The sequence below is a fragment of the Hemiscyllium ocellatum genome, chromosome 13 (assembly GCF_020745735.1).
Source record: "Hemiscyllium ocellatum isolate sHemOce1 chromosome 13, sHemOce1.pat.X.cur, whole genome shotgun sequence".
Classification (NCBI taxonomy): domain Eukaryota; kingdom Metazoa; phylum Chordata; class Chondrichthyes; order Orectolobiformes; family Hemiscylliidae; genus Hemiscyllium; species Hemiscyllium ocellatum.
In genome coordinates, this window is record NC_083413.1 from 73,157,261 (window position 1) to 73,183,388 (window position 26,128).

Genomic DNA, 26,128 nt, shown 5'->3' on the forward strand with positions numbered 1-26,128 from the left:
TCCCACTGCTATTCTTGATTCGCTCTAATCTTTCTCTCATCATTCTTTTATTCCTGATATGCTTACAGAAAACTTTGTGGTTTTCCTTGATCCGATCTGCCAGTGACTTATCTTGTCCCCTCCTGGTTTTCATAGCTCTTCTTTAGGTCTTTCCTGGCTAACTTGTAACTCTCAAGCACCATAACTGAGCCATCTCGTCTCATCCTAACGTGAGCTTTCCTCTGCCTCTTGACAAGAAATTCAACTTTTGTAAATCATGGCTCCCTCGCTCGACCACTTCGTCCCTGCCTGACAGGTGCATACTTACCAAGGACACAGCTATTTCTTGAGTAAGCTCCACGTTTCAATTGTGCCCATCCCCTGCAGTTTCCTTCCCCATCCAATTCATCCTAAATCTTGCCTAATCTTGTCATAATTGCCTTTCCCCTAGCTATAACTCTTGCCCTGTGGTATATACCTCTCTCTTTTCATCGCTAAAGTAAATCTAACCGAATTGTGATCACTATCACCAAAGTGCTCACCTACTTGCAAATCTAATATCTGGCCTGGTGCATTACCCAGTACAAATCCAAAATGACCTCCCCTCTTGTTGGCCTGTCTACATACTGTGTCAGGAAACCTTCCTGCACACATTGGACAAAAACTGACACATCTAAAGTACTCGAACTATAGTATTTACAGTCAATATTTGGAAAGTCCAAGACCGTCATAACAACTACCCTGTTCCTCTCACTCCTACCCAGGATTATCTTTGCTGTCCTTTCCTCAACATCTCTGGAATTATTCGGAGACCTATCAAAAATTCCCAACAAGGTGACCTCTCCTTCCCTGTTTCTAATCTCAGTCCATACCACCCCAGTAAACAAGTCCTCAAACATCCTTTATGCCACCGTAATACTGTCCTTGACTAACAATGCCATACCTCCCGCTCTCTTACCACCTTCCCTGTTGTTACTGTAACATCTAAATCCCAGAACCTGCAACAACCATTCCTGTCCCTGCTCTATCCATTGTCTCCAAAATGGCCACAACATTGAAGTAGATGCACTTCAAACCACCTTCCTGCTTGTTGATGAACTCTTGTGACCTTGAAACCTCAATTCTGAACTCACTACTCTCAATCTCCTGGTCACTGGAACTACATTTTAGGTTCCCATCCCTGTGCTGAATTAGTTTAAACTCTCCTGAAGAACATTAGCAAATCTTCCCCCCCCAGGATATTGGTACCCCTCCAGTTCAGATGTAGACCATTCTGTTTATAGAGGTCCCACCTACCCCAGAATGAGCCCCAATTATTCTGGTATCTGAAATACGCCCTCCAGTACCATCCCTGTCGCCATGTGTTCAACTCGTCTCTTTCCCTATTCCCTGCCTCACTAGCACATGGCACGGGCAACAGACCAGAGATAACAACTTTCTTTGTTCTAGCTCTAAGCTTCCACCCTACACGCTGAATTTCTGCCTGAAATCCTCATCCCTTTTCCTACCTATGTCATCAGTGCCTACGTGGATCACAACTTGGGGCTGCTCTCTCTCAAGGATCCCGAATACACGATCCATGACATCATGAACCCTGAGAGGCAACTAACCAACCGTGAGTCTCTTGTTCCCATAGGACCTCCTATCTGTTCTTCTAACTATGGAGCCCCAATGACTGACACTGCTCCTCTCCCCCCTTCCCTCTGAACAACAGGGACAGACTCTGTGCCAGAGACCTGTACCCCATGGCTTACCCCGGTAAGTCATCCTCCCCAACAGTATCCAAAATGGTATACTTGTTATTGAGTGGAATGACCACAGGGGATCCTGCACTGCCTGTCGGTTGCCTTTCCATCTCCTGACAGTAACCCATCTACCTTTTTCTTGTACCTGAGGTGTGAGTACCTCCCAGTAACTCCTCTCAACAGCCCCCTCTGCCCTCTAAATAATCCAAAGTACATCCAGCTCCAGTTCCAGTTCCCAAAAGCGGTTTTGGAATTTGGAGCTGGATGTGGGTGCACTTCCCGCAGATGAAGCCAGCAGGGACACAAGTGGTGACTCTTACCTCCCACGTTCTGCAGGAGGAGCCATAACCACCACTCCCACTATTCTAAATTCCCAAAGAGACTGTAGAAAAATAAAGATTTTTTAAAAAACTAGTTACCTTATCAATCTGGTACACAGAACCTTTCTTTGTTTAGACAAGAAGGATGGGAGGGAGAGACTATGTAGGTAATGTTTTGAGTAATGCAACCACCCAAATATATGATTTCACTTCCTCAGCAGTCCTGTGTCTGCTCCTGCTCAGCGTGTGCTCCACTTATTCATGAGGGAAGTTTCTAAATCAGGGATTCACCTTCCCATCAGCCCCACGCTCCCACTCTGCCTGCTGCTGAAACAAAAACGGAGGCCCCCAGTGCTCAAGGTAAGATTTTAAATCAGGGATTCACATTCCCGGCAGCCTCCTGGCCGACGCTCCTGCTCTTCCTTGCTGCTGAAACGAAAACAAAATTAGCATGAAATATATATTAGCATGAATCAAAGATTGGTTAACAAAGAAGACATAGCATTGGAATAAGGGTTTTTTTTCAGGAGGGAAACTTGTGGGATACCATGTTATCAGTGCTGGGGACACAATAATTTACAACATAGATTGATGGCATGGATAAGGAAAGTGAATTATTGGAGCCAAATTTGTAGATGACACAAAATAGATGAGAAGACAAGTGGTAAGGATGACACGCACAATCTGCTGAGGAATACAGGTGAATCAAATGGCCAGAAACTTGACAGATGGAACATAAAGTGGGGAAATGTGTGGTCATTCTCTTTGGCAGGAAGAATAGAGGAGCTGAATGTTATTTAAATGGGGAACGACTGCACAAAGCTGTGGACTAGAGGGATTTGGGAGTCCTTGTGCATCGGTCTCAGAAAACTACCAATCCAAGTTCACTATGTAAAGGGAAAGCAAATGGCCTTTTTTCAAAGACAATGGAGTATAACAATAAAAATAAAGATGCTTTGCTAAAACTATACAAGGCTTTAATCAGACTACAGCAGAAATACTGTGATTGGTTTTGGTCCTTTTTTTGGAGCTGGCATTTCCAGAGTTCGCATAATTCAGAGAATAGTGCTTAGGCAAACAAAAGACATGCAAGTAGTGGAAAAATTATCAACAACAAGATAACTTTGATTTATAAAGCTTCTTTATTGTGGACTGGCAACCTTGGTGACTGAAACTGCAGAGACGCAGTATTGTTGTCAATATCTGGCAAGTTTTTCAGCTCAGTGCTCCTTAATAGATTGAAACAGAAGTAGACAGTTAGTGTTTGCAGTGTGGTAGAACATGCTGCAAGTGGATCTTTGGGCTCCGAAGCGCCATAGAACGGAGATTAGATTAGCAAAAACCACTTTTTATCAACTTCATGAATCCCTGAACTTTTCTTTCATTTCAGCTTTGGAGAATGTAGTCAGAGAGAAATTGAAAAACAAACTTGTAAGGAGATTTCAGCTATCTGTAAGAAAAATGGGGTAGTTATTTTAACTTTCCAAACATCGACTGGGACTGCCATAGTGTTAAAGGTTTAGATGGCGAGGAATTTGTTAAGTGTGTACAAGACAATTTTCTTTCAGTATGTGGATGTACCTCCTAGAGAAGGTGCAAAACTCAACCTACTCTTGGGAAATAAGGCAGGGGAGGTGACTGAGGTATCAGTGGGGGAGCACTTTTGGGCCAGTGACCATAATTCTATTCGTTTCAAAATAGTGATGGAAAAGGATAGACCAGGTCTAAAAGTTGAAGTTCTAAATTGGAGAAAGGCCAATTTTGACGGTATTAGGTAAGAACTTTCAAAAGCTGATTGGATGCGGATGTTCGCAGGTAAAGGAATGGCTGGAAAATGGGAAGCCTTCAGAAATGAAATAACAAGAATCCAGAGAAAGTATATTCCTGTCAAAGTGAAAGGGAAGGCTGGTAGGTATAGGGAATACTGGATGACTAAAGAAATTGAGAGTTTGGTTAAGAAAAAGAAGGAAGCATATGTCAGGTATAGACAGGATAGATCGAGTGAATCCTCAGAAGGGTATAAAGAAAGTAGGGGTATACTTAAGGGGGAAATCAGAAGGTCAAAATGGGGGCATGAGATAGCTTTGGCAAATAGAACATTACAGCGCAGTACAGGCCCTTAGAATTAAGGAGAATCCAAAGGGGTTTTACAAATATATTAAGGACAAAAGGGTAACTAGGGAGAGAATAGGGCCCCTCAAAGATCAGCAAGGCGCCCTTTGTGTGGAGCCACAGAAAATGGGGGAGATACTAAATGAATATTTTGTATCAGTATTTACTGTGGAAAAGGATATGGAAGATATAGACTGTAGGGAAATAGATGATGACATCTTGCAAAATGTCCAGATTACAGAGGAGGAAGTGCTGGATGTCTTGAAATGGTTAAAGGTGGATAAATCCCCAGGACCTGATCAGGTGTACCTGAGAACTCTGTGGGAAGCTACAGAAGTGATTGCTGGGCCTCTTGCTGAGATATTTGTATCATTGATAGTCACAGGTGAGGTGCCAGAAGACTGGAGGTTGGCAAACGTGGTGCCACTATTTAAGAAGGGTGGTAAAGACAAGCCAGGGAACTATAGACTGGTAAACCTGACCTTGGAGGTGGGCAAGTTGTCGGAGGGAATCCTGAGGGACAGGATGTACATGTATTTGGAAAGGCAAGGACTGATTCGGGATAGTCAACATGGCTTTGTGCGTGGAAAATCATGTCTCACAAACTTGATTGAGTTTTTCGAAGAAGTAACAAAGAAGGTTAATGAGGACAGAGCAGTAGATGTGATCTATATGGACTTCAGTAAGGCGTTCGACAAGGTTCCCCATGGGACACTGGTGAGCAAGGTTAGATCTCATGGAATACAGGGAGAACTAGCCATTTGGATAAGAACTGGCTCAAAGGTAGAAGACAGAGGGTGGTGGTGGAGGGCTGTTTCTCAGACTGGAAGCCTGTGACCAGTGGAGTGCCACAAGGATTGGTGTTGGGCCCTCTACTTTTTGTCATTTATATAAGTGATTTGGATGTGAGCATAAGAGGTACAGTTAGTAAGTTTGCTGATGACACCAAAATTGGAGGTGTAGTGGACAGTGAAGAGAGTTACCTCAGATTACAACAGGATCTGGACCAGATGGTCAAATGTGCTGAGAAGTGGCAGATGGAGTTTAATTCAGATAAATGTGAGGTGCTGCATTTTGGGAAAGCAAATCTTAGCAGGACTTATACATTTAATGGTAGGGTCCTAGGGAATGTTGTTGAACAAAGAGACCTTAGCGTGCAGGTTCATAGCTCCTTGAAAGTGGAGTCACAGGTAGATAGGATAGTGAAGAAGGTGTTTGGAATGCTTTCCATTATTGGTCAGAGTATTGAGTACAGCAGTTGGGAGGTCATGTTGCAGCTGTACAGGACGTTGGTTAGGCCACTGTTGGAATATTGCGTGCAATTCTGGTCTCCTTCCTATCGGAAAGATGTTGTGAAACTTAAAAGGGTTCAGAAAAGATTTACAAGGATGTTGCCAGGATTGGAGGATCTGAGCTACAGGGAGAGGCTGAACAGGCTGGGGCTGTTTTCCCTGGAGCATTGGAGGCTGAGGGGTGACCTTATAGAGGTTTACAAAATTATGAGGAGTATGGATAGGGTAAACAGGCAAAGTCTTTTCCCTGGGGTCGGGGAGTCCAGAACTAGAGGGCATAGGTTTAGGGTGAGAGGGGAAAGATATAAAAGAGACTTAAGGGGCAACATTTTCATGCAGAGGGTGGTACATGTATGGAATGAGCTGCCAGAGGATGTGGTGGAGGCTGGTACAATTGCAACATTTAAGAGGCATTTGGATGGGTATATGAATAGGAAGGGTTTGGAGGGATATGGGCCGGGTGCTGGCAGGTGGGACTAGATTGGGTTGGGATATCTGGTTGGCATGGATGGGTTGGACTGAAGGGTCTGTTTCCATGCTGTACGTCTCTATGACTAATGTAAGTGTCCACACATGGAGTTATGTCTGGTGCGGAGAGGGAATGGTGTGGCTGATCTTGAAAAATGTGCCATCACTTGATGTGACTCTCTCAAACCCCAACTCGGATGCAAGCTTTGTTAGTGGAAGGATATGCACATGGAGGCTCATACATAAAACAGATTGCAGGAGGTAAGGCATGGGGATAAAAAATCCATAGTTGTTAATTCAACAGAGGGTAAGGTCACAAGACAGAACTTCAGGGGACTCTATTGAATTGAATTGAATTTATTGTCACGTGTACCGAAGCCCAGTGAAAAGCTTTGTCTTGCGAGCAATACAGGCAGATCACAAAGTTAAGTAGCATCAATAGTAAATAATAGATAAACAACAGCAAAAACAAAAACACACGTAAAGGCAAATGTTAAGAGATTGTGAGTAAGTTCAGTATTCTCACAACAATTGGGTAGAAACTGTTACGAAACCGGCTGGTGCGTGTTCAGGCTTCTGTACCTTCTCCCCGATGGTAGAGGTTGTCGAAAAACATTGCCAGGGTGGGATGGATCTTTGAGAATGCTGGTGGCCTTTCTTTGACAGCGGGCCTGGTAGATGGATTCTACAGATGGGACGATGGCCTTTGTGATTGTCCGGGCCGGGTTCACTGCTCTCTGGTACAGTTGCCATACCAGGTAGTGATACATCCAGACAGAATGCTCTCGGCACACCATAAAAGTTGGTAGAGTATTTGCCGTCATGCCAAATTTCCTGAGTGCCTGAGGAGGAAGAGACGTTGTTGGGCCTTTGTAACCAATGCGTCCACATGAACGGCCCAAGAAAGCTTGTTGTGGATGACCACTCCCATGAGCTTGACACTCTCCACTCGTTCCACCTCTGTGCTGTTAATGTGTAGGGGGGCATGAGTAACATCGCGTCAGAAGTCAATAAAGAGTTCTTTAGTTTTGCTGGCATTGAGAGCTAGGTTGTTCTCAGTGCACCAATTTTCCAGGTCTTCCACCTCCCATCTGTAATCTGTTTCGTCGCCACCTATTGTGGTGTCATTAGCGAACTTGTAAATGGCATTAGTCTGGTATTTGGCGATGCAGTCATGGGTATACATAGTGAGTACATAGGGGGCCGAGTACGCACCCCTGGAGGGGGGGCTCCAGTGTTGAGTGTAGCAAGGATGAAATATTGTCCCCAATCTTCACTGATTGTGGCCTGTGGGTCAGGAAACTGAGGATCCAGTTGCAGAGAGTGGGGTTTAGTCTGAGATCACTAAGTTTAGTAATCAGTCTCAAGGGGATAATAGTGTTGAAGGCTGTAGTCAATGAGTAGGATTCTTACATAGCTGTTCTTGGTGTCAAGGTATTCTAGGGAAGAGTGAAGGGCAAGTGATATGGCATCCGACATGGATCTGTTGGTCTGATAGGCAAATTGGATTTGGTCAAGAATAGTGGGGAGGCTGGAGTTGATGAATGCCATATCCAGCCTTCCAAAGCACTTTATGACAATGGGATAGTCATTAAGACATGCTGCAATAGCCTTCTTAGGCAGAGGGATGATGTTGGCCCTCTTGAAACAGGCAGGCTCAGTGGCCTGCTGCAGGAGAGGTTGAAGGTGTCCAAGAAGACCTCTGCCAGTTGATCTGCACATGCTCTGAGTGCACGGCCTGGTACTCCATCTAGTCCTATTGCTTTCATTGGATTCACATGAAGGGAAACTGATCTGACCTCTGATGCAGTGACTGTTGAGTTAGGTTCGTCAGGACTAGTCGGAATGAGTGTTACCTCTCCCCCGAAATTCTGCTCAAAGTGAGCATAGAAGGTGTTCAGACTATCCAGGAGGGATATGTCATCATCTGCTATTTTGCACTGTCTCTTTTTAGAACCTGTGATGTCATCCAGTTCTTGCCATAGTTGCTGGGTGTCTGTCTGGATCTCTAGTTTGGATCAGTATTTGTCCTTGGCTATCTTAATGGCTCTGTGAAGGTCATACTTGGATTCCTTTTATTTGAGTGGGTCTCCTGATCTGAAGGCCTCACATCTGGTTTTTAGCAGGTTCTGTATGTCCTGATTCATCCAGAGTTTCCTGTTGGGGAACACAGGGATCGACTTCCTCGGTATGCAGTCCTCCACACACTTGCTGATAAAGTCTGTAACGGTGGTGGCGTACTTGTCCAAGGTACCTGCGGACTGTTTGAACATGGCCCAATCAGACAATTCCAGACAGCGCCAGAGTTGATCCTTTGCCTCCTCTGACCAGCACGAGACCTGTATCTGCAAGAGGGTCTCCTGGTTGAGCTTTTGCCTGTAAACCGCGAGAAGAAACACGGCCTTGTGGTCTGAGTTCCTGAAATGTGAGCGGGGGATGGAGCAATAGGCATCTTTCACAGTGGTGTAGCAGTGGTCTAAAATATTCGGGCCCCTGGTGGGGCAGGTAATATTCTGGTGGTCCTTGGGCAACACCTTCCCTGGATTGGCTTAATTGAAGTCGCCAGTTACAATAAACAGAGCCTCAGGATGTTCCGTCTCCAAGATGTTAGTGGTGGAATACAGCACATCCAGAGCTTCCCTAACCTTTACTTGTGGCGGTATGTACACAGCAGTTAGTATAGCTGCAGTAAATTCCTGTAGTAGATAGAAGGGGGTCATTTGATGGTGAGGAATTCAAGCAACTTAGAAAGCTCTTTAATCCGCAGCATAAAAGTGATTGGAAAAGCTTAAATGGATCATCTGACCATGGTATCTGCATGATCAGTAGAGATTGAGTTTAACTAAGTGCAGTATCTTGGCTTCATTTGTTCTTTCTTAATGTGTATATTGATGTATTGGGAGTTCGTGTACATGAAATGTAGAGATCAAAGTAGATTGATGATGTATGAAATGTGAACAAAATACTGTCAGACTGAATCACAGAGTGGGATGTATGTCAGTTCTTATATTGAATCATGACCTCAATAAAGACTCATATCAAGCCTTATTGCACAAGTCATATGCAATACCTGAGCATTCATGTCAGATTGTGTAACATAAGCTCGCTATAGACTTGATTGTATATTGTTCCAAGCTGCTGCCATTGGAAGATCAGAGAGTCACCACCTTGTCTTTGAGAGCCACTGTTGAAAGGGGCTTCAGGTATGTCACATCATTTCAGCATTTAGTTCTGAAGATGGCCTCGTGTCCATGGAAAGGAGACTGGTTACTCTCTGTAAGGTGCTAGTGCCCTTCATGGGAACACTCAACTAATACAGTAGGTTGCTGTCTTGCATCCATAAATGCTGCAATCTGTGGCCAACATCTCTGGATATGGAGTTACACAAGGTCAGTCATACCGCAAGACAGACTGATGTTCTCAGAGGAATATCAGCTGTCATCAAACCTTCAAACCATTGGGGAACCTCTTGGAATTTCACAATCAGAAAATCAATGCACAAGATAACCAAAACAAACCTGCAAAGGGGGTAAGTCATACATTTTTCTAATGTTGACATATTTGTTTGGCAAATATGTTTTTTGAACTGATTTTGAGTTTGGATTCGTTGTGATGTGAGGATAAAACTCATGAGTTTGCAATAATAAACAAGAAATCTGTAACAACAATATGTGGTAATGTAAAAGAAACTATAGAAATACACAGGCTCAGAAGAGATGGGTACATTTGTTGAAACATTGAAGAGCAAGGACAGAAATCTTTAAGGCATTACCTGATTAGTAGTTATCCCATACCGCATGACATATTCCTTTCCCATTGCAGGCGAGAGCTTGAAGAATGAAGAAGATCTGGTGCTTAATATTTCTCATGGCTGCATGTTACATGAAAGGGTCCAGGTCCTCAGGTCAGTGAGAGACATTAATATTTATTGTGTTGCATACATGGCACTTACTCTTAATATAGAAAACAAATTATCCTCATACAAACGGTACATTGTCTTGATACAGTGGGAGTATTCATAGGTGTGGACTACACACTGCCTTTGTGCACACAGTACCCAATCTTGGGACAAATGGCGTACTGGCCTCATGCAGGTGAAGAATTACCTTGTGTGAATCTACATTGTTTTTGTACAAGTGGCACCCTGAACTGGGTAGAGATGGTCTTGATGTTGTTCATTCCCTTGGTACCATAATAACCCGCAAAATAAGCTTCCAAATGAGCAAGATCACCAACTTCCACCTTTGTAAGATTGCTTAACTCTGTCACTGCCTCAACTGTTTCTATTATCTCTAGATTTGATTATTTCCATGTTCTCCCGGCTGGTCTTCCATCTTGCACCTTACGCAAACTTCAGTTTATCCAAAACTCTGCTTCCTAACTTGCAGAAAGTCTCATTCACTCATTATCTCTGTGTTCACTTTTCTTCAATGACACTACTTCAATTGTAAAATTCTCATTTTTGTTTCCAAGTCTCTACATGGCCTGACCCTTCCCTATCTCTGCAATCTTCTCCAACCCCTCAACCCTTGGAGAGGTCTGCACTCCTCCAGTTCTGGCCTCTTGTGAGTCACCAGTTTAAATGACTTTACCATTACCAATGATGTCATTAACTGTCTGGACCCTATACTTTGGTATAGATGCAACAATCCACAGTACAAATTCTACTCTGTCCTACAAGCAACAGTTTATTAAATACAATTCCTCATTTCATTTCTCAGTCTTTTTACGAGAAAAAGATGCCAGTGATGTCTTGAGAATTAGAAAACGGGCTAATTTCTTGTTTGAAGAGGTTAAACCTGGAAATTTGGAAAGAGAATGTTTTGAAGAAAAGTGCGTATTTGAAGAGGCAAACGAGATTCACAGTTCATTGGATAAAACTGTGAGTATTCTGCAGTCTCCTCAGTGTACTGGTTCATGATACACCAACAGTGATCATTTTATTAAAAATTTCCTAATATTGCACTATTTCAATCATGGACTTTCATAGACACAGAAGACCAAAGGAAAGGTATCAATCTTTCTCCAATCCTAATTTAATATCCGTCCAAATATTAGAGCAGTGTCAAAGTATTGGTAAAGTTGAATGGGTTTAATGCTGTAGTGTTTACTTCAGAATGGATTTTACAAGTCATCTTTTATTTGGTGAGAACAAAGACTACCATGCATCTCCATGTACAAGTGACGTGTAATTTATGGCTAGCTATAGCTAGGAGTAGACTAACAATGGAAAAATGCTGCTTTTGAAAATGAGTAGCAGACCGATCATAGAATTCCTACAGTGCAGAAGAAGGCCATCCAGCCTCTCAAGTTTGCACCAACCTTCCGAAGATTATCCCATGCCTCTCCCTTTAACCCACATTTACTATGGCTAATCCACCTAGCCTGCTTATCTACAGGGTAATCTTAGCATGTGCAATCCATTTAACATCTTTGGACAGCGGGAGGAAACCAGAGCACCCGGCAGAAACCCACACCGACATGGGGAGAATGTGCAAACTCTACACAGATACCAAGGCTAGAATTGAATTGAAGTCCTTGGCACTGTGAGGCAGCAGTTCTAACCACTGAGCCATTGTGCTGAATTAGAACAGTAATGTCAAAGATTCCATCTCTCACTTGCCTCCTGCACCTAAATCGTATTCCAACAGCTGCACTGACTTACGTGATCCCGAGGCAGCCATAACCTTGCTGCTGTTGGCCTCAGGACCTCTAGGTAAAGTTAGGGTGATTGCGAGTTAGAAGACCTAAAGAGAGAGCTAAGACAAGCAAGGAGGAGACGTGAGAAGTTGTTGGTGGAGAGGATCAGGGAAAACCCTAAAGCTTTCTATAGGGATGTAAGGGATAAAAGAATGACTAGAGTAAGTTTAGGGCAATCTATGTACTCACGCTAAATGAATATTTTTCGTCAGTATTCACACTGGAAAAAAATAATTTTGTTGAGTAGAATACTGAGAAACCAGCTACTGGACTAGATGGGATTGAGGTTCACAAGGAGAAGGTGTTAGAAATTCTGGAAAGTGTGAAAATAGATAAATCTCCTGGGCCGGATGGGATTTATCCTTGGATTCTCTAAGAAGCTGGGGAGGAGATTGTTGAGCCTTTGACTTTAATCTTTGTCATCATTGTCTACAGGAATAGTGCCAGAAGACTGGAAAACAGCAAATTTTGTCCCCTTGTTCAAGAAGGGAAGTAGAGACAACCCTGGTAATTATAGACGAATGAGCCTTACTTTGGTTGTGGGTAAAGTATAAGAAAAGGTTATAAGAGCTAGGATTTATAATCATCTAGAGAGGAATAAGTTGATTAGGGATACTCAACACAGTTTTGTGAAGAGTAGGTCATGCCTCACAAACCTTCTTGGGTTACAGAGGGACATAGGTAAGCCAAGGTGGGCTGAGAGGTGGTAAATGGAGTTTAATGCAGAAAAATGTGAGGTGATTCACTTTGGAAGGATTAACAGGAATGAAGAGCACTGGGCAAATGGTAAGATTCTTGTTAGTGTAGATGAACAAGAGCGATTGCAGTGTCCATGTACATAGATTCTTCAAAGTTACCACCAGATAGATAGGGTTATTGAGAGGACATGCAGTGTGTTAGCTTTTATTAGTAGAGGGATTGAGTTTCGGAATCATGCCGTCATACTAAAACTCTGGTGCGGCCACACTTGGAGTATTGTGTACAGTTCTGGTCACCGCATTATAGGAAGGATGTGGAAGCTTTAGAAAGGGTTCAGAGGAGATTTACTAGGATGTCGCCTGGTATGGAGGGAAGGTTTTATGAGGAAAGTTTGAGGGACTTGAGGCTGTTTTTGTTGGAGAGAAAAAGATTATGTTGTGACTTAATTGAGACATATGATAATTAGAGGGTTAGATAGGGTGGACAGTGGGACCCTTTTTCCCAAGGATGGTGATGGCTAGCACGAGGTGGCATAGCTTCAAATTGAAGGGTGATAGATATAGGACAGATATCAGAGGTAGTTTCTTTACTTAGAGAGTTGTAGGGGTGTGGAACGCACTGCTTACAACAGTTGTAGACTCGCCAACTTTATGGGCATTTAAATGGTCATTGGATAGGCACGTGCACGAGAATGGAATAATGTAGGTTAGATTGGCTTCAGATTGGTTTCACAGGGTGGCGCAACATTGAGGGCTGAAGGGCCTGCACTGTGCTGTAATGCTGTAATGTTCTATGTTCTATGATAGAAGTACTTGTTTCCAATCAACACTCTCACTGGAATAATTAGTCTGGGGGGAACTCCTGCTATTTGTCACCAAGGACTCATTGTCGCAGTCAAAATGTGAACACTAACAACAATTCAAATTCTATCCAAAACTAAAACAGTAGATATGTGTGGTGATTCAGGTGCTGATTTCTTGTCACTGCATTATGCAGAACTGTAAATTCCAGCCACTGACAGATTCTAGGAAGAATACAAGAAACAGTGGGCGGCACGGTGGCACAGTGGTTAGCACTGCTGCCTCACAGCGCTTGAAGACCCGGGTTCAATTCCCGACTCAGGCGACTGACTGTGTGGAGTTTGCACGTTCTCCCCGTGTCAGCGTGGGTTTCCTCCGGGTGCTCCGGTTTCCTCCCACAGTCACAAAGATGTGCGGGTCAGGTGAATTGGCCATGCTAAATTGCCCGTAGTGTTAGGTAAGGGGTAAATGTAGGGGTATGGGTGGGTTTCGCTTCGGCGGGTCGGTGTGGACTTGTTGGGCCGAAGGGCCTGTTTCCACACTGTAAATCTAATCTAATTAGAACATAAAATAGGAAATGAAGGGCAAGGATTTGGAGATCGTGCAACTTTAATGAGGACAGGAAGTGTTTCATTCAGAAATCTCAATTGAAGTTCGACCATCGTCTGCCAATACACTTTTTCCAACATACAACCTGACAGCAAAATAGAAAGTGCTTGAAATTTTATTTTAGATTTCCAATCTCCATTGTAGTTTGCTTTTATTTCAGATCGATTAGTCCATCATGTATCTTATTTTTAACATTTCAAGTCATGGATTAAACAGATATGTTTAGCTTTTATGAGTTAGCTGCTTATGACAAGAGTCCAGTGTGGTAAAATTTATTTAGCTAATGATATATATACATTTATCTTGTGTAGACAGGAATCATTGTCTATCATTGCTGTAATCACTGAAGGAGATTCGTATAAAAAGAAAATCCCAGTGGGTCTTATTTCAGGCTTTGCCTATTAACAGTTTCTTCAATATTGAAGAGGTTCCTGTTCACATTTAAGTTGAATGTTATTAACAGTTAAAGTTCTATGGATCTATTCAGGTCCAGTCAGATTTCTTAAATTAACATGCTGAAGAACCAAAGAACTTTGATCTGACATGGGGAAAGTTTGGCAAAATATAAATCTGATGGCCCTTTTCATAACCCACAATCCTTTGGCTTCACCAAGGTAGTGTGTTTGGACTTTGGGGGAAGAATCATAGCCACATGACAACAAACAAAAAGCCAATTAAAAACTTTTGAAATGGCCATCAAGAATTTGACTTCTCTATCACTTCCAGAAAAGATTTTAAATAATGAATTTGTTTTCGTGTATTCTTGTTGTCCATTTTACCTCTGGAAGCTTAACTTCAAGTGCATAAATAAATTTAATTGCTATTTAGCCTGACCAATATGATCTTCAGCAATGTACATGGGAGTTGGACAGTTCATTTGGTTGGATGGCTGGTCTGCAGTGCAGGGTAATCCAAAAGCATGCTTTGATCAGCCAAGGTTACCATGAAGGACTTTCCTTTTCAACCTTTTCCGTTACCTGATGTCTGGTGACCCTCAGGTTAAACCATTAGTGGTCATTTCACTCTAAAGAGAGAGCAGCCCAGAGAGAGCAATCCTAATGTCTGGCAAAACTGGTAATGTCTGGTGACTTTACCTCTCAGGATGAGATTTTACATTTTGTAAAGAGTGTGCCATTTACCCTGTAAAAGCATAATTTGGTCTTCGTTGTAAATTGAATTAAAAGCTAATCTTTTGACAAGTAGTTTTAATCACAGTAAAGTGAAATGGTTAACTGCTCGAGTCATAGATGTACCATTCATACCTGGGTTTTGTTGTATATACAAAAGGAGAAAAAAAATCATAAATTATAACTTACCATATGTCCTTGACAATAGTTTAACCCCATTAAGAAGCACAGATAAAGTTATGCTGAGTGCAGAGGTTATAAGAAATGGATAAATGGAGTTTGTGGTGATTCAGTTATAATATTTAAAATTATTACAGGAATTGCAAAAGAAGTTAATGACCTTGAGAGCGCGGAATCCAAGGGAACATAAATTGTGCAGTATGGTGGATTGAAGGATATGGCAGGAAGGTGGTGCAGACATGATGATGAGGAAGGGGGATTTCGGAATATGGTGAAATGGTGCGAGGTGGGGATAATGCACCAGAAAGAGGAGTGGACTCTTCCACCTAATGGGCTTTTTTATTAACAATCTAATGCTTCCCCCATTCCTTTCCAAGCAATGTGGAAGCTACTTTATTTCATTTTACAACATCTGAGATTGCAATCTCTTCCTGTTGATGCATCTAACCATTTTTGTACTTCTTTTTGACAGCTAATATTTTGGAACAAGTATGTTGGTAAGTAAGCTGTTCTCTGTCTATCTATAGCCCTGCGAAACAATAAGAAGGAAAGAAATCATTACAAAAAGACTAAGAACGCCCCAAAATTCTTTATAGACGTTCAAGTAATTTTGGAGCACAGCCACTGTTGTAGCATAGGACATGTGACAGCCAATTTGGTTGCAGCAAGGTCCCACTAGCACATTAATATGGAAATGACCAGATAATCATTTTGTGATGTTGGCTGAGGGATAGGCCAAGATATTGGATGCATCTGTCACACTCACCAGTCTTCCACAGAATGAGATCTTTCACATCCATCTAAGGGGTTAGAAGGGGTTTTAGTTACCTATCTGAACCAACATCCACTCACTACTGCATTACATGTGTCAGTCAGGCAGAGGCTACAGATGTTTGAACACAGTACCAACAGGTTCAAGATCAGCTTCTTCCCTGCTGTTGTTAGACTGCTGAATGGACCGGTCTGATTTTAAATCTAATGTTGATCTTGCTTTGTGCACCTCCTATGCAGCCCTAACCCTGTAGGCCTTGCTCTGCCTAAACATCCTGTAATCTGTATGTCTTTGTTGCTATGATTTGCCTGTACTGCTCACAAAACAAGACTTTTCACTGTACTCTGGAGCATGTGACAACAGTACATCAAATCGAATCTGTCTTGATCTTGCGATCAAACTCTGGGGTAGGATTTGAAACTACAATCTTCTGATTTAGTAATCAGCGCACTGCCCGCTGAGCCACTGCTGACATGCAAATAGAATAACATTTGTTCCAGAACAACGAAAAGGCCATCCCTATCTAGTCAGTCCCCATGACTTTCTCTTTGTGAGTTAGCTAGTCTAATCTCATTCTTCCACTCACCTCCAATTCCTTTCAATATTCCTCATTTTAATGCTCTTTGAGCTGCACAGCAACAGAACTCAAAGTGACTTGCCATACCTCATTGTTCCTGCCTGCTCCTTCTCAACAGGGAGCAGGATGTACTAATTCCCTACCAATGAGCTATTTCTGTTCTCAGCAATGTCATTATTAGGTTTTTCAACTGTGTTAGTATTGTACAGATTTGTCACTCCACCACATAAGGATACATCATATGATAAGAATAGGAGGAATGGAACTGAGTTATGTGACATTATCAAAAATGCCACAAAGCATAGTTGTGAAATTACTTTCTCAGCTGCTTAAATAAAACTGAAAACCAAATTATTTTAATTAGGCAAAAGCTTTCATCAAATACTTACATTCATATTGATTATGTGATTTTACAATCTTAACAGAGAGATATTGTGTTATAGGTTCTCTTTATTAACTCACTTACCAGATCGAGGTGAAAGTGAGGACTGCAGATGCTGGAGATTAGAATCATGATTAGAGTAGTGCTGGAAAAGCACAGCAGGTCAGGCGGCATCCAAGAACCAGGAAAATTGACGTTTCAGGCAAAAACCCTTCATTCTGATGGGCTTTTCCAGCACCACTCTAATCTCATTCACCAACTCACTATATTCATTAATAGCAGGTTCCTGTTCATTCATTCATAACCCTTTACTAACCCAGTATTTACTTTAATACTGCAGTTCTGTAGTATCCAAATTTGCACAGTTTCATTTCTTCATTCGTATAACCACAGTTTTGTAGTATCTAAACTGAAAAGCAACACTTTCAAACCCCAAACTGCATTTCCACACCTTATTAGCCCTTGCTACAAGCAGTGTGTACCTCAGCATACGGAACAAGACCCATCCCCATCAAGGTTTGTAAGAACTGTATTTTGGGATTCTATTGCCGCCTTGAACCTGCCCTCTTTTGATTTTACTGAGATGTCTCATAGAGATTCACACAATCCTGTCCTCGCTCAAATATACCACTTGGGTCTCTTAGATGATGCAGGGGCATGCGAGGACATGGCTCGCAGTTGGGGATGGTGTAGAACAGCCTGTTGGCAAATGTACTTCATAAAGGAGAAAATAGCATGCACAGCTAGAATAGCAATATCAGACAACATGGTGGTCAGTCAATCTCTGGTCCTGCTGTATTGTGAGATGCCTGTTGATGTGGGAGAGATTAATCCAGGCCCCCTTTCCTCAGACCTTGACAGCGCTGGTATCACCCTTCTCATCTCTTGCCTAATGGTTCCTTGTGGGTCTTTTTCACAATAACCCACTCGGCTGGTACGGTGTTGTGACCTCCCTCCAGCGGGTCTTTCTGGGCAGCCAAGAAAGAGAAAGCAGAATTTACAGCATTGCCTAGTACCTGATTTTCCACTTTGCTGCAGACTGTGGAAAAGTTGGCAGACTGACTCTCTGCTGTTCTGCAAGTTTCAGTCAGATCCTTGGTAATTCTGCTGGCTGTGTAAGTGCTGCAGGGGGTAGGCTTCCCAATGTCATGACAATGCTGAATGTCATGACAGTCCATCCAGTTTTCCTGTGGTCTGTAGTTAATGTCTGCTCCCCACTTGCCTTTCTCATGGGCCACCCAGGGCTGTTAGAGATATTAGGGGCTTTAATCAAAGTCCCTTTTTCCTATTTGGTACAAGGTGGAGATATTCTTGTAAAAGTCACGGGTTCCATTTTCAATATCCCGCAGTCCTCCTTGTCTCAAGGCCAGACCGAGTTTCTTTTAGTTCTTCCCTTTGTAGGGTTCTGATGAACCATGTTATCTGTCCATCACTGAAATGTAAAGAGGAATTCAGCTGGGTGAGGATATCCATTTCTTTGCATACAGAGATCAGAATTTATCATTTATATATACATGTCTGTACATTTATCAATCATATATCTATATATTTAGCTGAGGTGTCAGCAGAGCCCAAATGACTGCATTGGCCCCCTGATCTTCTTAGGCAGGCAGATGTTACATGGTGGTATTTCCCCACCGTGCCTTGGCGGCAGCTGCCCCAAGCTTCAGCACATCCCTCAACACATAGTCCTGGACCTTGGAATGTGCCAGTCTGCAACACTCAGTCGGAGTCAACTCCTTCAGCTGGAAGATCAACAGGTTTCGGACGGCCCAGAGAGCGTCCTTCACTGAGTTGATGATCCTCCAGGCACAGTTGATGTTCGTCTCGGTGTGCGTCCCAGGAAACAGACCGTAGAGCACGGAGTCCCGCGTCACGGCGCTGCTCGGGACAAACCTCGACAAACACCACTGCATTCCTCTCCAGACTTCGTCTGCATAGGCACATTCCAGAAGGAGGTGTGTGACAGTCTCGTCCCCCCTGCAGCCGTTCGAGGGCAACGGCGGTGCGTCTGAGAGTCCAGGCGTACATAAAGGATCTCACAGGCAGAGCCCTTACCACCAGCCAAGCCATGTCTTGGTGCTTGTTGGAAAGTTCTGGCGACGAGGCATTCTGCCAAATGGCTTTGACAGTCTGCTCAGGGAACCGCTTAATAGGATCTACCCTCTCCTTTTCCCGAAGGGTCTCAAGGACACTACGTGCTGACCACTTCCTGATGGACTTGTGGTCAAAGGTGTTTTTCTTCATAAACTTCTCCACAAAGGACAGGTAATACGGAACGGTCCAACTACTCGGAGCATTCCACGGCAGCGAGGCCAGGCCCATCCTTCACAACACCGGGGACAGGTAGAACCTCAGTACATAGTGACACTTGGTGTTTGCGTACTGGGGATTCATGCACAGCTTGATGCAGCCACACACAAAGGTGGACATCAGGGTGAGGGTGGCATTGGGTGTATATTTTCCCCCATTGCCCAGATCTTTATACATTGAGTCTCTTTGCACCCGGTCCATCTTTGATTTCCATATAAATTGGAAGATGGCCCAGGTGACTGCAGTGGCACAGGTTCTGGAAATAGACCAGACCTGTGCCATGTATAACAGCAATGACAGTGCCTCACCCCTGATGACCAGGTTTTTTTCCCACGATGAACAGCGACCATAGCTTCCATCTGCCCAGTTTCTGCCTCACTTTGCTGATACGCTCCTCCTCCTGGCACACGCCCCAGCACCCCCCCCCGAACCAAATACCCAGCACCTTCAGGTGGTCGGTCCTGACAGTGAAGGGGATCGAGGATTGGTCGGCCCAGTTCTTGAAGAGCATGGCCTCGCTCTTGCCTCGGTTGACCTTGGCTCCCGAGGTCCATTCAAACTGGTCACATGTGCACAAAACTCTGTGCATGGACAGCGGATCCGAGCAGAAAACAGTGACGTCATCCATGTACAGGGAGGCCTTAACCTGCAGGCCCCCGCTGCCAGGAATAGTCACCCCTCTCAGGCTTGCATCCTTCCTGATGGACTCAGCAAATGGCTCTATGCAGCACACAAACAAGGCAGGATAGAGAGGGCAGCCCTGCCTGACTCCAGATCTGACTGGGAAGCTATCTGATTCCCACCCATTGATTGAGACTACACTGACAATGTTGGTGTAGAGCTGTCTGATCCAATTGCAGATTCCCTCCCCAAAGCCCATTTTGGAGAGAACACCTCTCATATACATGCGATATACCCTGTCGAAGGCTTTCTCCTGGTCCAGGCTGATCAGGCAGGTGTCCAGCCCTCTGTCCTGCACGTAGGCGATCATATCCCTGAGGAGAGCGAGACTCTCAGCGATCTTCCTACCCAGCACAGCACAGGTTTGGTCAGGGTGAATCACCGATCCCAGAGCAGACCTGACCCGGTTGGCGATGACCTTTGACAGAATTTTGTAATCCGCATTCAATAGTGAGATTGGTCTCCAATTTCTGAGTTCCTCCCTTTCCCTCTTCCGCTTGTCGATGAGAGTGATGATGCCTTTCCTCATGGATTAATTCATGGTACCTGCCTGAAGCATACTGACATACACCTCCAGCAGGTCCTGGCCAATCAAGTCCCACAGAGCAGAATAGAGCTCGACCGGTAAGCCATCACTTCCGGGAGTTTTATTCTTTTCGAAGGACTTGAGGGCCTTGGTCAGCTCGTCCAGAGATAGCGGCTGGTCCAGCCTCTCCCGTGTTCTGTCGTCTAAGACCTCCGTGATAGAAGACAGGAACGACTGGGAGACCGTGCTGTCGGTTGGCTTCGCGTCATACAGACTGGCATAGAAGGATTTGCGATTCCTCATGACGTCAGCCTGAGATGACGTTATCGAGCCACCTTCTTCCTTCAGACTGCTGAGCACGGAGCTCTCTTTGTGCATCTTCTGGAAGAAGAAACGTGAGCACGTCTCGTCCTGCTCGGCCGAGCGGACCCTGGACCGGAAGATTATCTTGGAAGCCTCCGAGGCAAACAGCGAGGCTTGCTGGCCCTTTACCCCCTGGAGGTCCTCCGTGACATCGACCCCCTTCGTCTGCAGCAGTAGCAGGTTCTGCATACTTTCCAGGAGCTGGGACAGTTTTCCCTGCCTCTCTCTCATCTTCTGAACACCTTTGAGGGTGAAGAACCTCTTGATGTTCCCTTTTACTGTTTCCCACCAGTCCACTGGGGACTCAAACAGGGGCTTCACAGTTCTCCAACCTGCGTAGTCCCTCCTGAGCTCCTCATTGTTTCCCCGGGTCAACAGCTTTGTGTTCAGCTTCCACGTTCCCTTACCAGCCCGCTGCTCATCCTGTAGGTGACAGTCGGCCAGCAGGAGGCAGTGGTCAGAGAAGAACACTGGCTTGACATCGGTGGATCTGACCGAGAGCATTCAGGACACAAACAGGTAACCTATCCTTGAGCGGATAGACCCGTCTGCCCGTGACCAGGTGTATCTACGCTGTGCTCCGTCTGCAGGGGTGCTGAAGATGTCATGCACCCTCCAACCACAAGGGATGAACTCAGATTTCTCCAGTTTCCTCATTTCCCCTCCCCCCACCTTGACTCAGTCAAGTCCCTCGAACTCAGCACCGCCTTCCTAACCTGCAATCCTCTTCCTGACCTCTCCGCCCCCGCCCCCACCCCCACCCCGGCCTATCACCCTCACCTTGACCTCCTTTCACCTATTGCGTTTCCAACGCCCCTCCCCCAAGCCCCTCCTCCCTACCTTTTATCTTAGCCTGCTGGATATACTTTCCTCATTCCTGAAGAAGGGCTTATGCCCGAAACGTTGATTCTCGTGCTCCTTGGATGCTGCCTGACCTGCTGCGCTTTTCCAGCAACACATTTTCAGCTGAGAGAAGGTAAGTCATGGCTCCAGAAGTAAAGGTAGCAATAAAGAGGTGATAATGACAGTGCATAGAGAGATTATAGAGAGATTATAGGGAGATTAGGAGCCGTGAGTGACCAAGGCTGAAGCCAGTGCTATGTGACAAAATATGTGGGGGATGGGTGAAGCAGAAGTAAAATGGAAAACAGGGGAGAAGGGTAGCAAAGGGGGAAGAGGAGTGGAAAAAGGTGATGAGAGAGTGGGGAGCGAGAGAGAGAGAGACAATCGAGAAATAAGAGGTACAGAACAGTGAAAAAAAATTTTAAAAATAAATGAAATAAAATTACGGAGCAGAATGAAAACAGAGGGTTGAGATAGGATAATCACCTGAACTTGTTGAATTCAATGTTGAGACCGGCAGGCTGTAATGTGCCCAGTCGGAAGCTGAGATGCTGTTCCTCCAGTTTGCGTTGAGCTTCACTGGGATATTGCAGCAGGCCAAGGACAGCCATGTGGCCATGGGAGCAGGATTGTGTGTTGAAGTGGCAAGCCACGAGAAAGTCCTGGACCTGATTGCGTACTGACTGAAGGTGCTCAGCAAAGCGATCACCCAGTCGGCCTTTTGTCTCTCTGATATAGAGGAGACCACATTGGGAGCAACGAATGCAATAGACCAAATTGAAAGAGGTACACTGCTTAATCTGAAATGAGTGTTTGGGACCTTGGATGGTGAGCAGGGAAGAGGTAAAGGGGCAGGTGCTGCACCTTCTGCGATTGCATGGGAAGGTGCCGTGTGTGTGGGAGATGTGTTAGGTGTGATGGGAAGGTGCTGTGTGTGTGGGAGATGTGTTAGGTGTGATGGGAAGGTGCCGTGTGTGATGGGAGAGGTGTTAGGTGTGATGGGAAGGTGCCGTGTGTGATGGGAGGGGTTTTAGGTGTGATGGGAAGGTGCTGTGTGTGATGAGAGAGGTGTTAGGTGTGATGGAAAGGTGCCGTGTGTGATGGAAGATGTGTTAGGTGTGATGGGAAGGTGCCGTGTGTGATGGGAGGGGTGTTAGGTGTGATGGGAAGGTGCCGTGTGTGATGGGAGAGGTGTTAGGTGTGATGGGAAGGTGCCGTGTATGATGGGAGGGGTTTTAGGTGTGATAGTAAGGTGCCGTGTGTGATGGGAGATGTGGAGTGGAGGAGTGGATTAGGTTGTCCCGGAGGGAACGATCTCTGCGGAATACAGACAAGGGGAGGGAAGGGAAGGTGTGTTTGGTGGTGGCGTCGTGTTGGAGTTGGCGAAAATGACAAGAGGATTATTCTTTGCATGTGAAGGCTGGTGGGGTGAAAGGTGAGAACAAGAAGGTCCCTGTCCTTGTTCTGGGAGGAGAGCGAAGGGGTGAGGGTCGTGGCGTGGGAGATGGACCGCACGCTGTCGAGAGCCCTGTCAACAACTGTAGGTGGGAAGCCACGGTTGGGGGAAGCGGTGTCAGTTCTTTTTGTCTTTTAAATTAGTAAGTGTTAGTAAAAGTACTCGACCTATATGCTCTAAATAAATTGTTATAAAAGAATAAATGATTTAAAACTGTTAACTGCAGCTAGGTTGAGAGATTTATTTACAGTACTATTGCAGGCATGAGTTTCATTCACTCATGCAATTTCATGGAGACGTTTAAAGGGATAATGGCCCAATTAAAAGGTATTTAACAGGAACTTAATCTATTCAGGTCCAGGAGATGGTTGGTAAGGACTGATTAATATTATAATGTTTCGTGGAGACTTGTTGGGGATGGTATTGTTCTGTAAGCTACACTTATTCAGAGGTAAACACTGCTATACCAAGGGCTGATAAGGTGTGGAAATGCAGTAATGAGTTTGAAAGGGTTGTATTTAAGTTTGGGAACTACACAACCTCAGTTTTATGAATGAATGAATGAATGAAACCATGTTATAGTAAATAACGGGTTAGTAAAGGGTTATGAATGAATGAATGAATGAACGGGAGCCCGGTATTAATGAATATAGCAAGCTGGTGAGTGAGTTAATAAAGGTAACCTATAATACGATATCTCATAGAATATTAGAGCACAGTACAGGCCCTGCGGCCCTTGTGTTGAGCTGACCTGTGAAATATATCTAAAGCCCATCTAACCTACACTATTCCATTATTATCCATATGTTTATCCAATGACCATTTAAATACCCTTAAAGTTGGCGAGTCTACTACTGTTGCAGGCAGGGCATTCCACATCCTTACTACTCTCTAAGTAAAGAACCCACCTCTGACATCTGTCCTATATTAATAACCCCTCAATTTAAAGCTATGTCCCCTCGTGTTAGCCATCACCATCCAACAAAAAAGGCTCTCCCTGTCCACCCTATCTAACCCTCTGATTATCTTGTATGCCTCTTTTAAATCACCTCTTAATCTTTTTCTCTCTAATGAAAACAGCCTTAGGTCCCTCAGCCTTTCCTCATAAGACCTTCCCTCCATACCAGGCAACATCCTGGTAAATCTCCTCTGCACCCATTCCAATGCTTCCACATTCTTCCTATAATGCGGCAACTAGAATTGTACGCAATACTCCAAATGTGGCCGCACCAGAGTTTTGTACAGCTGTAACATGACCTTGTGGCTCCAAACCTCAATCTCTCTCCCAATGAAAGCTAACACACCATACGCCTTCTTAACAACCCTATCAACCTGTGTGGCACTTTTAAGGATCTATATACACGGACACCGAGATCTCTCTGGTCATCAACCCACAAAGGATCTTACCATTAGCCCAGTACTCTGTATCCCTGTTACTCTTTCCAAAGTGAATCACCTCACACTTTTCTGCATTAAACTCCATTTGCCACCTCTCAGCCCAGTTCTGCAGCTTATCTATGTCCTTCTGTAACCTCCAACATCCTTTGGCACTGTCCACAACTCCACAGACTTTAGAGTCATCCGCAAATTTACTAACCCATTCTTCTACACCCTCATTCAGGTCATTTATAAAAATAGCAAACAGCAGTGGCCCCAAAACAGATCCTTGCGGAACACCACTAATAACAACTCCAGGATGAACATTTCCCATCAAACACCACCCTCTGTCTTCTTACATCTAGCCAATTTCTGATCCAAACCACTAAATCACCCTCAATCCTATGCCTCCATATTTCTGCAATAGCCTACAGTGGGGAACCTTATCAAATGCTTTATTGAAATGGAATTTTATCGAACACTTTAATCGTAACACAATACCTCACAACAGAGATTAGGCATAGGTTGGAGGAGCCACATCATGACCTGCCAACAACTATACTCAATGTACTGACTAATAAAGGCAAGGATACCAAATGCCTTCTTCACTATCCTGTCTACCAGTGACTCCACTTTCAAAGAACTAGGAACCTGCATTCAAATGTCTCTTTGTTCAGCAACACTCCCCAGACCCTTACCATTAAGCATGTTAGTCTTGCCTTGATATGCTTTTCCAAAATGCAGCACCTCTCACTTATCTAGATTAAACTCCATCTGCCACTCCTCAGCTCATTGGCCCATCTGATCAAGGTCCCGTTGTACTCTGAAATAGCCTTTTTCACTGTCCACCACACCATTAATTTTGGTGTCATCGGCAAACTTACTAACCATGCCTCCTATTTCACATCCAAATCAATTATAAATGTCATAAAGCAGTGGACCCAGCACCGATCCTTGCGGCACACCACTGGTTGCAGACCTCCAGTCTTCTGTCTTCTACCTTCAAACCAGTTCTGTATCCAATTAGTGTCTTCTCATTCTTTAAACTCTACCCTTCTTAACTCCTACTGTTCACAAGTAGTCACATCCACAAGGATAGACAAGACACAAATATTAAGGATGAAAATAAAATCGGGGAAACAACATTTCAATAGCACCAGTCTGGACCACAAAATTTGATGAGTTTTCTTTAGGTTTCCCCTAATTTATCTTTTTTTTCTTAATTGGTGGTACAAGGTTATTTTGCACACCAGTGTTCAGTGTTACACTTAGCAGGTTAGAATTTATCCCCTCAGTGTCACTGAGAGAAAGGAAGCCAGCTAGTTGTTGCTGGAGACTACCTAGTTTCTCCACATGAGACAATCCTAACAGGTCAAGGCCCAGATGCATCTGATGACCATTGAATCAGAGAACAATCATCATCCAACAAACAATAGTGCATCAACATTGCTGAAATCAAAAAGTCTGAGAAAATAACTTTCTACTTGAGGTCTAGATTTTTATTTACTCTGTCTCTATTCTTTTTCAATCTGTTATGTGCAAAATCATTTGTCTTTTGTCTGTCTTGATCATGATTATCCATGTGTGTTTGGGGATTATAAATGAGTATAGTTTAAATTGCATAGGAGTAAATTAGATACCTCTTCTTTTCTGTTTATTTGCTAAGGTTAAGTGTGTTACAACAAATATGGTTATTTTCTGTTACTGAAGCAGCCTGGTATGAATTGCCTTTGTCCTGAATAGCAATCAGTCAGGCACATTAATCATTTGGGTCACTTTACTGGATTTTATACATGTAAATATTTTG

The 26,128-nt window shown here is 44.0% G+C and overlaps 1 protein-coding gene across 1 annotated transcript in view; it reads left to right on the plus strand.

Annotated features, from left to right (window-relative positions):
- The first annotated feature begins 9,988 nt into the window (after positions 1-9,988).
- LOC132821358 (vitamin K-dependent protein C-like) overlaps positions 9,989-26,128 on the plus strand; it is a 29,592-nt gene continuing 13,452 nt past the window's right edge. Inside the window, exons 1-3 of the mRNA XM_060833941.1 lie at positions 9,989-10,010; positions 10,638-10,798; positions 15,504-15,528. Coding sequence (XP_060689924.1) covers positions 9,989-10,010; positions 10,638-10,798; positions 15,504-15,528 — 208 coding nt within the window. The remainder of the gene's footprint in view (positions 10,011-10,637; positions 10,799-15,503; positions 15,529-26,128) is intronic.